General features: G+C 45.6%; 1 protein-coding gene across 4 annotated transcripts; it reads right to left on the bottom strand.

The window, feature by feature from the left end:
• Positions 1 to 6717: 6717 nt before the first annotated feature.
• helq (helicase, POLQ like) lies at positions 6718 to 14852 on the bottom strand. Of its 4 annotated transcripts, XM_032570970.1 has the most exons (19): positions 14718 to 14845; positions 14324 to 14588; positions 13533 to 14145; positions 13252 to 13430; positions 12811 to 13011; positions 12648 to 12720; positions 12325 to 12422; positions 11648 to 11746; positions 11295 to 11440; positions 10973 to 11212; positions 10104 to 10245; positions 9809 to 9913; positions 9201 to 9405; positions 8940 to 9097; positions 8762 to 8860; positions 7548 to 7721; positions 7299 to 7412; positions 7075 to 7209; positions 6719 to 6909 (listed from the first exon to the last, which is right to left on the bottom strand). In XM_032570970.1, exons 2-19 carry the CDS (start codon positions 14510 to 14512, stop codon positions 6802 to 6804), a joined length of 3078 nt encoding a protein of 1025 aa, XP_032426861.1. In that variant the 5' UTR covers positions 14513 to 14588; positions 14718 to 14845; the 3' UTR covers positions 6719 to 6801. The 4 variants fall into 4 exon arrangements, 3 of the variants coding, with proteins under 3 accessions (XP_032426862.1, XP_032426861.1, XP_032426860.1); XM_032570971.1 differs by having other exon boundaries at positions 6718 to 6931; positions 14324 to 14848; XM_032570969.1 differs by having other exon boundaries at positions 14324 to 14848.
• Positions 14853 to 15022: the final 170 nt, after the last annotated feature.

The raw sequence follows: 15022 nt of genomic DNA on the forward strand, positions 1-15022 counted from the left end.
GCAGGCTTGTTTCTTTAAGTTTTCTAAAACGAATACTGCAAAAATAAAAATAAATTAAAAAAAAAAAAAAAAACGTATATAGGCCTATCAGTTCAGAAAAACAATGTTCTGTGAGAACAACAGAGCAGATTTTGAACAGGAACAAGAATAGGCAACTTTGCACTCATGGAATTTGTAAAGACAACTACTACTACTACAGATAATGCAGAATATGCTTTAGATAGATCTGATCTGAGAGAAGTTGTTGATTTTCAAATATGATAAAGGAAAAAACAAGGCTATAATAGGAGAGGCGTAGCATTATACTTGCACTATATTAGTAAAGAGCTTACTACAGAATTGCAGGACATTTCAATAAAAACGTTTGTATTCATAGAGGCCAAATATGGGGTTCCCCAAGGTACAGTGCTGGGACCAGTGATGTTTCTTTGGCATATTATTGATATTTGTAAAATTTCCATAATTTATGTTTGCACATACCGCTGAAGTGTTTTGTCATGGAAATGACTCAATTCATCTACTGTAGACAATGGGAGAAGATTTACATTTTAAAAACTGGTTAATGTTAAGACTATATAATCTCAGATTAACAACATTTATATTGTTTGGTAATTTACAACTAAACTTTTGTATGTCTGAATGAATATGTAGGAAATGTAAATAAAGGTAAATGTAGAGCTATGTTTAACTGTAAAGTAAGGCCAAATGAGATCATTCATGAGGTGCAGGGGAGTGTATGCTCATAATTCCTGAAAGGCAGGAAGTGAAAAGAAAAAAAATATTTTCAAATCAAAACTTCCTTTACATCATCAGGCACAAGGCTGGAGCTCCTCACCCAGGGTAAACCCTCGCTCAGTCAGCAAAGGCCTTTTACTGAAGATCTGTAGAAAAAATTCTACAAGAATGTGGAACTAGAAATTTTCAAACTCCAGGACTTATGGGAGGTTGGTAGTATGGACTCTAGGCTCTATGTCTTCAAAGGAAAGATTTTTAAAAAGTTTCAACACTACTTCTTAGTTTACACTGACATTTTTCCACAGCTGCCACATTTTTTGATCAAAATGAGACATATCAGCCCATCCTGCTGCCCATATCTGAGAGCTGTCTCACTGTGAAGGTGCAACATGCAGCAAGACGCACAAATTTGTCCTGCTGCAGGACAAAGAGCACATAAACATAGCCTTTACTGGTCCCACTCACAATTCAATCGGGGCCTCATGCAGAGAGCAGCCTGGCGGCAATTAGGATGCATTACCTCGTAACCCACCCTCTGTGTTTCTTTGTTAGCTCCCTTCTCTTCCTGAACATTCTCCTGTTTGCTCTTTGTGCAGCTCAGCTTCTCACAGATTACATTTCAAAATGAGGTCACAGTTTTCTGCCAGTTATAGTTTACATTTTATTATTAAAATGAGAAGATCTTAAAAAGTTGAGCTTTTTAAGATTCAGTATGATGATTATGATTATTTTCCCCTTTTCTGTTGAAATTAGAAATGGAAACTACTCTGGTATAAAAAAAAACAACCCTAAAATTAAATACAAACAAAATGGTGTTTCCTGAAAAATAACAAGCATATGGTTAAAAGTGGTCTAACGTACTACCAGGACATCTTCATTACAAAAACATCATTGGAAAGTGAAAACAATAGGATGTTCTGGGTAGATTTAACCTTAATTTATGCTCCAATACTTTGCTTAAAAATATTGATATAAAGTCAGAGGATCTACAGGACCCAAGCAGTTGATTGGCTAACTAAGTGGTGTTCAAAGTCGGTTCTTATTGGTTGGTGTCCTGAATGGTTTAGATGCTGTCCACCCTTGACAACATAAAGGGTGAAACAGTCACATTTCATTATGAATGTTACCATATCCATAAAACCAGATTTTCCAACAATGAAACATGTCACTTTCTTTAATGTCTAAATAAGTAGAAATGTTACATTTAATAGAATTCTGACTAGAATTCCTCTAGAGCAGTGTTCCCTGAGGATCTGGATTTAGAAAGACTGTTTTAAATAGATGTAATCTTTTACAACTCTTTACTGTTGGTAGTTCCTTATTTGAAGTAAGTCAAGGTGGGTAAGTGATGTACTTGTAGAATGCTTTATGTAATCCAGATGACTCTGAAGTGCTTCATACTACATTCAGTCATTCATTCGCACACTGATGGTGATGAGCCACACTGTAGCCTCAGCTGCCCGGGGGCACACTGACAGAGGCAACGCAGCACCACCGGACCTTCTGACCACCACCAGCAGACCAGGCAAAAACACAACAATGAGTGGGGCGTTTGAACCAGCAACCCACCGGTTACAGGCTGATCTCTACCTGCAGAGCCACCGTTACCCAGGGTAGGACGACAGGATGGGTATAAATGGCAATGATGTTGGTGTAGGGGGTGGAGGGTCACCTGGTGCACAGATGAGCTCACATTTGATGGTGATGACAGGCCAATATTCAGGGAAGCAAAGCTCTGATCAAAAGTCCTCCAAACCTTTTAGTGGGCGTTTTGAACCAGAAGATGATAGAGCTGAAAACCTCTGGAGCAGTCATGTTGTTCTGCTTGTTATTCTATACATTTGTTTGGTCCTTCTGGTTTCTATTCAGGAATTTTATCTCTCCATCTGAACACACACAGACCAAACAGTTTCCCCCCTTTTGTCTGAAATGAAGAGGTCATTCTGTCGCCTCTTGTCTGAGGTTGCAACGGAGCAGACATGCACCGGCCACCCCATGCCTCTTCCCCGTCTCCCCCAGGGTAACGGATCTTCACAGACTGGAGCTCTGCCAAACACTGAAGCCTTTAGATAATCCTCTCCTGCTGATACACACAGCTGCTGGTGTGTGTGCAGCACCGGAGCACAATGGTTGTTTCAGTGTGTGCAAAGTTTTTTTCCTCCAGCCTGTCTGACAGGGCTGCAGAGACCCGTGAGGAATGAGATGGAATTCTGGCATTACACAAGCCGAACCCTCTAAATCAACCGTGAACGTTCGCAGGTCTCAGGTCCATAACCCCCTTTTCCTGCTCCTAATGGTGGAAGTGAAACTGGAGACCCAGGGTGTAGTCATGAGTCCAGATGTGCTAATTCTCCCTCGCTTAGCATTTCATACTTGTTGGCTGAGTGGAAAACAAAGAGCACTTCTGAGTTTGGGGTAAAGAGGTGGTGCAGCAGAAACTCTGAATGAAGCTACTGTCTGTGGAAACAATTAGATTGGAAGTGAAGTCAGAGGAAATTACTACTGATAAAACTGCTTTTTATTTGTGAAGGAACTGTGTTTTTATTCAACACAGGCAGGACTGGGAGGGAATTCTGACATTCAGCCATGGAGGAACAGAAAACAAATCACAAAAGCATATTGTAAAGAGAAAGCATTCTGGATGGGGGTTCTTACAGCCTGTTAGAATCAGCAGAACTTCTCCATAAGTGTCTTTGAGTGTCTGAAAAAACGCTATAAAATTTGGCTGTTAGGATTTATTATAAGATTTTTCCAGTGGCTTGTCTTCTTTCCACAGCCCTGGTAAGAGTTCTTGCCCGAGTTGGTCCTTGCAATCTCCATCTGCTGCTTCCAGTCGTTTGCTTGGATGTTTGACCAGCTTTGGTCAATACTTACTGCAATTCTCCATTTTACTATCAGTGCATATTTTGGTTTTGCACAGGTCAAAAGAGACGAGCTATGTTCCTTATTACTTTTCATTTAGCTGTAAACACAACCTCAGCTCCACATTATTAAATCAAGCCAGAATGTTCTAGCTGAATGTGAAAGAAGTTATGTTCACCTCAAGATTCCATAGCTTCTGAAAACCAGCATGAGAAGTGAGAGCTTGCAGCCAGCAGCCTGTTGCAGTGTTGTAGAGGAATTCTGAGCCAGTTCATTGAGGATCTCTCATGCAGCGGGCTTCCTTCCACTGGTCCTGCATTCTGGATTCCTATTTACTGAGTAGAGAAAATTGATGTGATAAAACCTGGTCAGATAGTTTCATGTGTCGTTGTTCAGCCAAGGCCACATTCATTTCCTCTAAACCTTCTGAAGCCGTTCCTGGTTCCTGGTAGGGGTTTAAGCAGCAGCTTTTTTTTTTTTTTTTTTACATTTGTGAAGAAAACTGTGGCTGGATGTAAATAACATGACCCAGCAGTGAGATCATGGACAGCTGTAATGAAAGTTTGCTGCTGGAGGAAGACAGCTGGTGGACCAGCACCTGGAGCTGAGCAACACCCCCCCGGCCGGTCATGGCCTCTAACTCTGGGATTGATTTTTCTCTTCCAGATCTACGGATCACTACAGAATCTGTGCAGTTGAAAGCTGACGTCAGACAATGCTGCAAATGGCTGGACTGTTTCCACCGTGGTGATGCTGATGCCAGAGCCAGGGAAAACAGATCTTCGTTACCAACGGCAACGAGTTTCATTTTGATGTTATGATGTCAGGCAACAAGTTTGGCTTTTCTAATTTACTGTCAGCTGCAGCTGTCATTAAAGGAAATAACTCTAAAAGCTGTTTCACACTTTCATTAAAGACATGCTGATGCTCATCCAGTGAATCATCAAACGCGTCTGCTCTGCCTGGTTGACTCAGCTGTTCACTCCTGCTTTGTGCTTTCCTTAACTCACATTGAATTTCATGCAATGTCCTCCATTTTTGTCAATCCCTTTATACCAACGGGAAGAAAATCCCAAACGGCCAGATTAAAAGGCAGAGTAACAGAAGTTTGTCTTGGTGAAGACTGCAGCTTGCTGATGCTTTTCAGAAACTCAAAAAGAGAAAAATTTCAGATCCTGCTGCGAAGGACAAGAAAGCAGATATACACAATTATCAAATGATGGAATCAATGTCCAGGATTTAAATTGCAGTAGAAGGCAGCTCTGGCATTAAGAGTTGCCACAGTTCAACTGGTTGGTATTTAATCAGTACCATGTGGTGCCGAAGAGAAGGTGCTTCTTTACAAAGTACTGAAGGAAACGTAACATTCACCTGAGCAATTTGTCCAAAAATTGTTTATAAAGATCTTCAGTATAGAAGTAAATTAAATTAATTGTGCCCCACACCTTGGGCCTGTTAGTCCACTTTCTGTTGAATTATTGTAATTGCAATCCTCCACCTTGCACCCCTCCCTTTTTTAATTCATAAATTAAAGTTTTAATGTTGACACCCTTTTTATCCAAGGCAGCTCTAGCTACAGAACCAGTCCCAAGACTGTCCCTGCTGACCACTACAGGCTGCTGCCCTCTGCTAGATAAATGACGATAAAATGCAAAACAAAAAGGTCCAAATGTTCATTTACCTCTGTTAGTGTCAGCCTCGATAATGATTTGAAATGATAAGAACGAATAGAGACTAACAGACAAAGGATTCTTTGTGATAAATGGTCCTCTTAACTCCTGAGTGGTGAATCTCTGTAGCTCCTCCAGAGTAGGCATCGCTGGCTTCTCTGATTAACATTGTCCTTCATCCAGCATGCTTTGGTGGGTTTCCAGCTGCCACACCCTGTTCCCACCACTAGGTGGAGAGAGCAGAGCTCTGGAAGACACTCAGCTAGAACCCGAGCTGCTGGGTTCACTGTCTCCATGATGCTGTTTGACAACAGACCAGCTGCATTTATACTGAGTGAGTTTATACACACTGGACTCAATTCTGATTACACAAAAAATAAATCCTTCCACTTCACAATTATGCTCTACTTTGTGTTGTTCTGACAAAATACATTTGATATTTTTTGTTGCAACATAATAAAATGTCTTGCGATCACTTCTAGAAAGGCACAAAAAGCATAAGCTCATCTCACTATATCCATCCATCCATTTTCTTCCACTTATCTGGGGTCGGGTCGCAGGGGTAGCACTGTAACTTCCCTCTCCCCAGACACTTGTTCCAGCTCTTCCGGTTGGATCCCACGGCGTTCCCAGGCCAGCAGAGAAACATAGTCCCTCCAGCGTGTCCTGGGTCTGCCCTGGGGCGTCCTCCCGGTGGGACGTGCCTGGAACACCTAACCAGGGAGACGTCCAGGAGGCATCCTGACCAGATGCCCGAGCCACCTCAAGTGGCTCCTCTCGATGTGAAGGAGCAGCGGCTCTACTCTGAGTCCCTCCTGGATGACTGAGCTTCTCACCCTATCTCTAAGGGAGAGCCCAGCCACCCTACGGAGAAAACCCATTTCGGCCGCTTGCATCAGTGACCTCGTTCTTTCAAAGCTCATGACCATAGATGAGGGTAGGAACATAGATCAACCAGTAAATCAAGAGCTTTGCTTTTTGACTCCGCTCTCCCTTCACCACAACAGACCGGTACAGCGCCCGCTTCACTGCAGATGCTGCACCAACCCACCTGTTGATCTCCCGCTCCATTTTTCCCTCATTCATAAATAAGATCCCCAGATACTTAAGCTCCTCCACCTGGGGCAGGACATCCCACACCATCTCTGACCCAGAGAAGGCACTCTACCCGTTTCCGGCTTAAGACCATGGCTTCGGATTGGGAGGCAGTGAGCCTCATCCTGGCCGCTTCACACTCCGTTGCGAACCGCTCCAGCGGTAGATCACAACATGATGAAGCCAGTAGGATCACATCATCCGCAAAAAGCCTCTCGCTATATCTTTATATTTTTTTGCATATTCAGCTTTAATGAGAACAGCCTGAGTTGAAAATCATTGGACTGATCCTGAAACAGGAGGATATTTCTCCACTCAGGGAGCTCTTGCAGTAGTTTATAAAACACAGAGAAGAGTCCATATGACGCAACATTTTAATAAGAAAACGTAAGATTAAACAAACCCCATGAGAAACAGGCCAGAAGGAGCCAAGTGTGTTTCAGAGTAGCAGCAGCTCCTGATGCTGCTGCGGCGGAAGGTCTGCAGGCAGGGTCAGCAGCTCGTCCACTTCCTCCTGCAGAGCTGCAGCCTTCTCATTCAGGAGCATCTGGAAGACAGAGACACATCATCTGACAGACACAGCCAGGTTACTGTCACAGCTTCACACACCACACTGTTGATGTCCTAGCTTACAGAGCTGAGGCTGATGCTGAAGCAGAGGGCCTCTGCTCCAGACTGAGCAGCCTCAGCCAGACTCCACAGGGACCCTCACCTTGGCTGAGGCCACCATCAGGTTGGCCTGCTTCTGGTACAGGTGCTCCAGTGTCCCGCAGAGGACGGCAGGGTCGGCGTTGGCCAGGTGGCTCAGCGTCCTGTAGCCAGCGTTGTACAGCTGCTTTGCTCTGAACTGCACAGAAGGAGAACGTCAGTGAAGCGCCTCCAGGTAAAGCCGTGGCAGAATGGCGCGGGCCTCCAGAGACAGCAGCCGGTCCTGACCTCCAGAACTCCGGCCACCTCCATCAGAGGGATGAGCTCGGCCTTCACGCAGTAACTGAGGCGGCGGGTCAGCTCCAGCAGCAGAGCTTTAAACGGCCACAACTCCTCCAGCTCCTGAACGCATCACCAAGACAAATGTTAGCAGTGCGTACAGTATGTGAATGTGAGAATATGTAGCACACCCTGCAACTTTACAGCGACCGCATGCAATGTGCTAACATGCTAGCCGTGGCAGTGAGGCGGTGGTACCTCGGTGAAGTGCAGCACGCAGCAGCAGAAGGCTGAGGCGGCGCTGAGCAGAGTCTGAACGAAGCCTCTGCTGAGCTGGAAGCGGTCGGCCACGGCCCACACGTCGGTGTCCCTCAGCAGGGAGAAGAGGACCAGAGACAGGTACATCCGCTTCACTGCTACCAGATCCACGCTCTGCAACGCAGACAGGTAACCAACACAGCTACACACCATTCCTCTGTGCAAAGCGCTCACTCTGGATAAAGAGTCACAGTGATGCTCAGCTCTTCACTTTGACATTGTAAAGTGATCCAAACTTTACCTCTCTCTTCATATTTTGGAAAAATGTTTGTTACTTCTATTGTTCCTAGTTGATTACAGAGATCCTGTCTTCTTTTCCAAAATTACTCATAAAAATAAAAAATATATTATACCAAATATCAATGGACTACAGACATTGCCCTGAAGTGCCCCATTTTCTACGGTATACACCAGAATATCCTGCTCCTTTTCCTAATGACTACTCCTAATATTCTGCCAGGAAAGCAGATGATTAAACTCAAATAATCCAACAATTACAACCTCATTATTTATCTGTGCTTTTCTCAGTCAGACTGCAGACTTCAGATTGAGTCCATGCTGTTTACATCACTGAGAAGTTAAAGCAGTGTGTCTGTAACCACACGGATCAGATCGACCTTCCTTTTCTTTAAATGGGTCAAATTATTGCTTGTTTTTATTCTGTTGGTACCTTTGACAACATCCCTATTTCTATTATACAACCTAAGATCCATAATAAGTGAACCATTGATTATCTACTTCAGAATTTCATCACCAACCTTCTTCCAGGAGTAGTTTGATGAGTATTCCGAATTCAAGCAAATCCACTGGATCTTCTGAAATCTCCTCATTATTTCAGGATCATTTCCTAACACTCTTTCCCTGGAAGCTTATCTGAACTATGACATTATCTGAGCATTATTTAAACTCCCCCTCCCCTGCTGCTGCTCACCCCCAGGCCTCCCTCTCTCCCTACTCTAGTATCACCTGACTGCAGCAGCTCCCTTTTTGTTCCCCAACAACCTTTTGACTGATTCTCCAGCTCTTTTGGTCCCTCAATTCTCACAGGCTGTGCTTAAACCATCTGCTCCTGCTCTGACATCATGGACCCCCAGGGGCCTCACAGCATTCACCGACCTCAATTCAGTGCTTGGTAACATGTTGACCCCTGTTACCTTCTTGACTGTCTGTCCTGCAGCCTTCCGGGCCACGAAGCTCTCTGGGACTCCGACAGCAGCAGACATCTTCTGCTCTGAAGCAGACAGGAGGGTGAACTGCAGACAGGAAGCAGCGGCCGCTCAGCAGGAAGCACTGAGGCTGGCTGCTGAGCGGCGTCTGACGGAGGCTGGCTACCTGTCTGAAGTAAACCATCCAGTCAGGGTTGCACTGAGGGACCAGATCGTAGGGGGTCACCAGGTAGACCAGGTGCAGGTGGCTGCTGAGCTGCAGCCCCTCCAGACCTTTCAACAGGTCTTTATACAGAACAGAGCAGTAGGACAGATCCACTGAGCCTGCAGGACAACGACACACATCAGATGATGGTCCACCTGGCTGGCGTGTGTATCTAAACGCCCCTCAGAGTGTTCTGATGACCGACTCCCGGTCTGGGTTTACCTTTGTAGGTTGCCCTGCCCAGTCTGGTGACCTGCAGCGATGGAGAGTGTGTTGCTGTGTTGGTGATGAGCTCCTTCTCCTGCAGCGTGGCCACGCAGCGATGGACGGTGTCCCACAGGCTGCGCTCCACACACAGCTGCTGCTGCTGCACAAACAGCAGCGTCCCACGCAGGAACTGCTCCACCTGCTGCAGCGATGAGGAGATCTGCAGCAACACCACACAGCACACAATCACACCTTCAACCTCAGCCTCAACCACTTCCTCTTTTCTAAGGAACACAGAAATCCAAACTGGAAAACAAGTCAAAATATAGAATAACAAGCAAGAAAGTCTTAAATGGAGATACAGTCATCAGAACTGCGTTGCTAACATCTCTGGGTGTATATCTGGTTAGAGATGAAACTTTGTGTTCTGGATCTGTTGCTCACATGCAGACATCCATCTTCCTGACATTAAGACTACAGCTGATGAGAGCTGTCAAAACACAAACAGACCTCGGAAAGAAAATGACCAGACGGAACTGCACCAAGGTGATTTTACTGTGTGTGTTTAGATTTAGGAAAAAAAGAGAAAAGAAAAGACAGCAAATAAAAGGAGAGACATTTACGTTTAATCCAATCAGTGACAGGATCAGACTGAGGATGCCTTTCCCATCGTCCTGCATCAGGTTGCTATAGCAGCTCTCCATGGGGGCACACACCAGCTCTTTGGCCTGAAAATAAAACCACCATTTGTTGGGTTTTATAGCTCTGCAAACATAAAGAATTTACTGAAACAACAATGCTAAACATATGAAGGTTCCAGTGCAAGTTGATAGACTTGAAGAGCAGGTGAAGCTTCAGCTCTTCCATATTTCCTTACAGAAGTTTGAACATGTCTAATAAAAAGCAGTCAGACGTTACCATGCTCCTGTCCTTCTCCTGCAGGATGAGGATGCTCTCCCCGATGGTGTCGATCCCAGCCCGACCCGCTCTGCCCACCATTTGTTTGTACTGGCTCCTCTTCAGGAAGTCCGTAGCCACATAAGGGGAGCGCAGGATCACCCTGCAGGAAGACAGCCACAGAAATATTCCTGTTATTGTTTCATTTAGTTTTGAGTCACCACTGAAACTACACTTCGCTGAGCCATCCTTCTGCAAGAAAGCCAACATTTCATTCTGAAATACTTTATTCATCCCAAAGGGAAATGAAGTGTAGTTCATATAATCTAAGTAACTTCAAGGGGTTGCTGTGGATGGTGACGCTGTGGAGGAAGGATGCCTGGTAGCAGTCAGTCTCACAACAAATCTGCAGTAGCCTCTGACTGAAGACTGTTGCTGTATGACAGTCTCATCAGTGTTATGACATACTAATAACTCAAATTCTGGACAGCAAGGACAAAATGCCACGGTAACATGTGTTGCTGCCTCCATCAGTTGCTAATCTATCTCCTTTGCTTCTTCAGCTCCTCTAGAAACATGTCAGCTGGTGAAATCCTAGGAATAATTGTCCAAACCAGCAACACCTCAGCCAAAGGGATGATGAACAGGACAGAACAAAGGTAGCAGAGCTGCTCCAACCTGCCACCATGACGGGGCTATTCTTGGGAAACACACTGTGAACCTCTGGGCATGAACAGAAAAAGCAGATTTTCTAACTGTGCTTGTCTGAACATGGAATAAAAACAGAAGAGGTGCAAAGAGCAACAAGATGAAGCGAGTCAGGCAGAGTGCAGCAGCTGCTCCCCAGAAGGCTGTGGAGGGTTTAAGTAGAGAAGTGAAGCTGATCTGACCTGCGGGCTGGCAGGTTGATTCCTGCTGCCAGGGTGGAGGTGCAGGCCAGCAGGCAGAGAACGCCTCTGGAGTAGGCCTCCTCCACCAGCTTCCTCTCCTCGGCGGTGAGGCCGCTGTGGTGATAGGCCACGCCGTAGGGCACGGTCCTCCTCAGCACCGGGCACATGGAGTCGTTCCCACCGGCCTTCAGCTCCTGGAGCAGGACGGCCTTCTCAGCCTCACGGTGCTGCAGAAAGTCTCTGAGGGGAGAAGCAGGAAGTCTGAGCAGCAGCGGGTGGATGCATGGCTGCAGGGGACAAACAGGTGGAGCGGTGCACTCACTCTTTTAGGTACTTGCAGATCATTCCTGCAACATTCTCACAGTTTTTCTTTGTAGGACAGAAGACCAAACATGAATGCAGAGGGATGACTTCTGTTACCAGGGCGATGATGTGGTCTGGGTCAATCTTCTGCATGGAGCTGGAGTACTGCAGAATGAGAGGAAATCAGATTTCACCTCGTTACGACCTCACAGCTCTTCTCATCCTGCTATCTTTGATCCAAAAACTGAACATCCTTCATGGATGGTTTGTTCTACATCATAGATGATGCTGCTGACTGCCAGTCAGTCACATGGCAGGAATAACTCCTTCATGACAACCCATTCCACACAATCTGATCAACGCCAAACTCACTTTAAAATTCAACATTCTGGAGAATCTGAAGCAGTTTTCCTCCTTCGGGTCAACTTCATATATGGTGTCGTTCAGTTTGACATATTCTTTCAGCTGAACCTGGAAACAGACAGCAGAGTGGAGCTAATGCAGAGTCTGCTTGACAGAACCAAACTGACTGTTTCTGTCCCTGGAGCCAGCAACAAAAAGTTTGTTTATTTTAAGATGATCTTTTTTACACCATTAACAGTGAAAGCAAAGACAGGTTAAGATAGGTTTATAGTTGACATTGAGCTAGGTTTCTGGCCTGACCCTGCTCATTGACACTACGACGTGCCTGAACCTCCATTTTTTGTAAATTGGACCAGAACGCACATGCTCTTCATCTTCATTTGGAAGATGTTCCTGCAGAGCAGCTTCACCTGTATATGATCCCTCTCTTTTCTGTGAGTACTGCACCAGCCTATACATTAAGTATAAAAGCCTCACCGCTTGCTCGGCTTCCACACGCTTAACGCAAAACTCTAAAAGCTCAATTAGAAAGGCTGTAGGGCTTTTAGAGGTTCACGTTATCTGGGTTTGTTGACAATAGCTGTTGGTCACAGACAAACCAACAGCAAGTTGAGTTTGGTCAAACACACTCAGACAACCCTGAGATCTGATGGAGACATTATTCAGACTCTACACCGTTCACTTACTGGCCTGAAGTCATTTGTGTAATTTTCTGCCCCCAGAAACGTCTGCAGGTCCTTGATGTTCCCCAGGGTGGCGCTCATTCCAATAATCTGGGTTGCTTCTGAAAAACAGAGGAGCACTTTAGATTCAATTATTGATTACAATCAGAATCAACTTCATTCATCAAGTTTGTGGGGGCAAAGTATTTGAATTCGGTCTCCATCAACTGCATTATAATTATGTTGCAGTTATGAAAAAAAGCAAACAACAATATAAACAAAGAAAAACACACGTGGTGAGTGAGGACTAATTAACTTGATCATGTCAGACAGAAGAAGCCACTCACTGCTCATGTGCCGAACCTTGGCCAGAGTCATTTCGATCACAGCCCCTCTGCCGCCGTCGCCCAGCATGTGAAGCTGCAAAATAAACAGGAAAAACCCTGCAGTCAACTTTCTCTGATTCCTTCCTTTCGCCTCAGCTGCCACTGAACTGAGAAGAGTTTGCACCTCATCAACCACCAGCAACCCCAGGTGGTCCAGTCTGCTGCTTTCTATCAGCGAGTTGACCAGGCTGTGGGCCTTCTCTATGGTAGCGATGTACAGGGATCTCTTGTTTCTTCTCTTCACAGGTGGAAACTTGCCTTTGCTGCCAGCGTACTCCTCCACCATGAAGTCCAGCTCCAGGCCAAAGGTAGCCAGCCCACGCACCTGGCAAAGCCCGATGGAGATATAAACACAGATTGGGGGAAAAAGAGGAGAAAAGTCTGAGATGAATCTGACTCCTGTCAAGAGCTTTCATTCTTTAAGCGTTTGTCAGATTTTATTACATTGTGAGCACACTGAAGGATGAAAAAATTAAGCTCATGTGTTTACTTTTTTTTATCTGTGTATGACTGGAACTGTGGCAGGTGCCATTTTTACCGGAAATGAGCAGGTGTGTTCAAGTACCTTCTCCTGCACCAGTGATATGTACGGTAAGATGAACAAACAGTCCTTCCTCCTGCAGAGCAGCTCTCTGAGGATGAGGATCTCTGCCACCAGGGTCTTCCCTCCGCTGGTAGGAAGAGAGTAAATCAGGTTCCTCCTCTGCTGAACACACTCCAGGTTCAGACATGCCTCCTGCCAGTCTGACGCACAAAAGCAGATCAGCTGATAGATGCTACGTTATTCTGTAAAGTTTGTAGCTAATCAGAGGCATTAGTCACTCTCTTGATGAACACTATTCTCACCGTATAACTTCTGGATTCCTCTCAGCTTGTGCATCAGCTCTTTGACCTTGCTAGGGAGTCCAAAGAACGGCCCGAGGTCTGGAGTCTCAGCTGATATGGTTTCCATAGCCTGCATGGCGACACTGATCTCCTCAGAAACAACCGCCTCCTTCAGCAACGCCGTCCGAGACACACTGACAGGAGTCACTGCGTTCCCCAGCATGGTCTTCTTCAGAAGGTCTGCCACACTCCTCCTCGCCTTGCTGTGTCTCCTGCTTCCATCCTCAGAGTTTGTTTCTCCTGCAGCCTCAGTGTGAGAAGGCGTAGAGGTTTTGTTTCGGACCTGCAGCTTGCTTTTCTTTGCCCGATCTTGGATTTGTTCCTGAAACTGCAGCTGACTGGATGGCAGGTCCTCAAACACCTTGTCCTCCAGCTCATGGAACACCGAGTCAGTGAGTGGGCCCTTGGGGGACTGGGACATGGGGTCTGCGGAAGGCTGCAGAGTCCTGAAACTCTGCAGGTTCTCTGATCGCAGTCTTTCATGCTGTTCTACTTCCTCCAACTTTGCGAGGATGGAGGTGTCCTCCAGGATGCTGTCATAGTCACCAAACAGATCTTCACTGTCGCTGCAGAACTGCCACCAAAAGACAAAAAGAGAAGTAAAAGTGCCTTAGAAATCTACAACTTTTAACAAGCAAGTCACCAATGTGACTGTTGTGCATACAGAACAAATTTTTGACTTGTTTTTGTCGAGTTTCCATGCTATAACTGGTAGAGTAAATACACATCCATCCCACAGAACCGCGCGGTACCTCCACAGCTCCATGTTCTGCCATGGTGCTGCTGCTCCTCCTAGAGAGGAGGCATTTCGTTGACCCGGCTCCTCTTCCTCCTCCTCTCCCCTCCTTTCGGACAAGGATCAGGCGAGTCTCAAGAAAGTCTCGCGACCTCTTCCTCGCGCAAACTCGCTTAATTTTGACGTGAAGCCTCCCGCAACTCATCTCTGACTGGGCCCGGTGCCACTAACTCATCTGAGGCATCCTGGAGCATACACGACAATAACTGTCTGCTTCCGGCCTGTCGGAAAAATAGTAAACATGAACTCAGAACACTACAACATGCGGTGTAGACAGCTACAGTTAGCTGCAAACACTTCTCACTTTGTTCCCACAACAAACTAAACGGCAATAACATTTTAAAAATTACCCTTCTAAAAAGGTTAAAGGACAGTAACTGGAACTGTGCAGCTGCAGACTGAAAGTACAAATAAAATGCAACAACCGCTTAGCACATTCAAACTGATAACTGCTGACGTCAGAGCAAAACAGACGAAAATCTGTCGTCACTTCCGTTTTCATATGTCCGCTTGCTGTTGGATAATGTTTAAAATCCGGGTGATAGTTCTACAATAATATGTTTCTCTTATAATGATTATTGGAGGAACGGACGGTGTTTTGCCAAACTAACACCAAACATATCTAATCGTGCTGTAGTTGATAGACAACCCAAAG

This window comes from Xiphophorus hellerii, chromosome 8 (genome assembly GCF_003331165.1).
Source record: "Xiphophorus hellerii strain 12219 chromosome 8, Xiphophorus_hellerii-4.1, whole genome shotgun sequence".
NCBI lineage: Eukaryota > Metazoa > Chordata > Actinopteri > Cyprinodontiformes > Poeciliidae > Xiphophorus > Xiphophorus hellerii.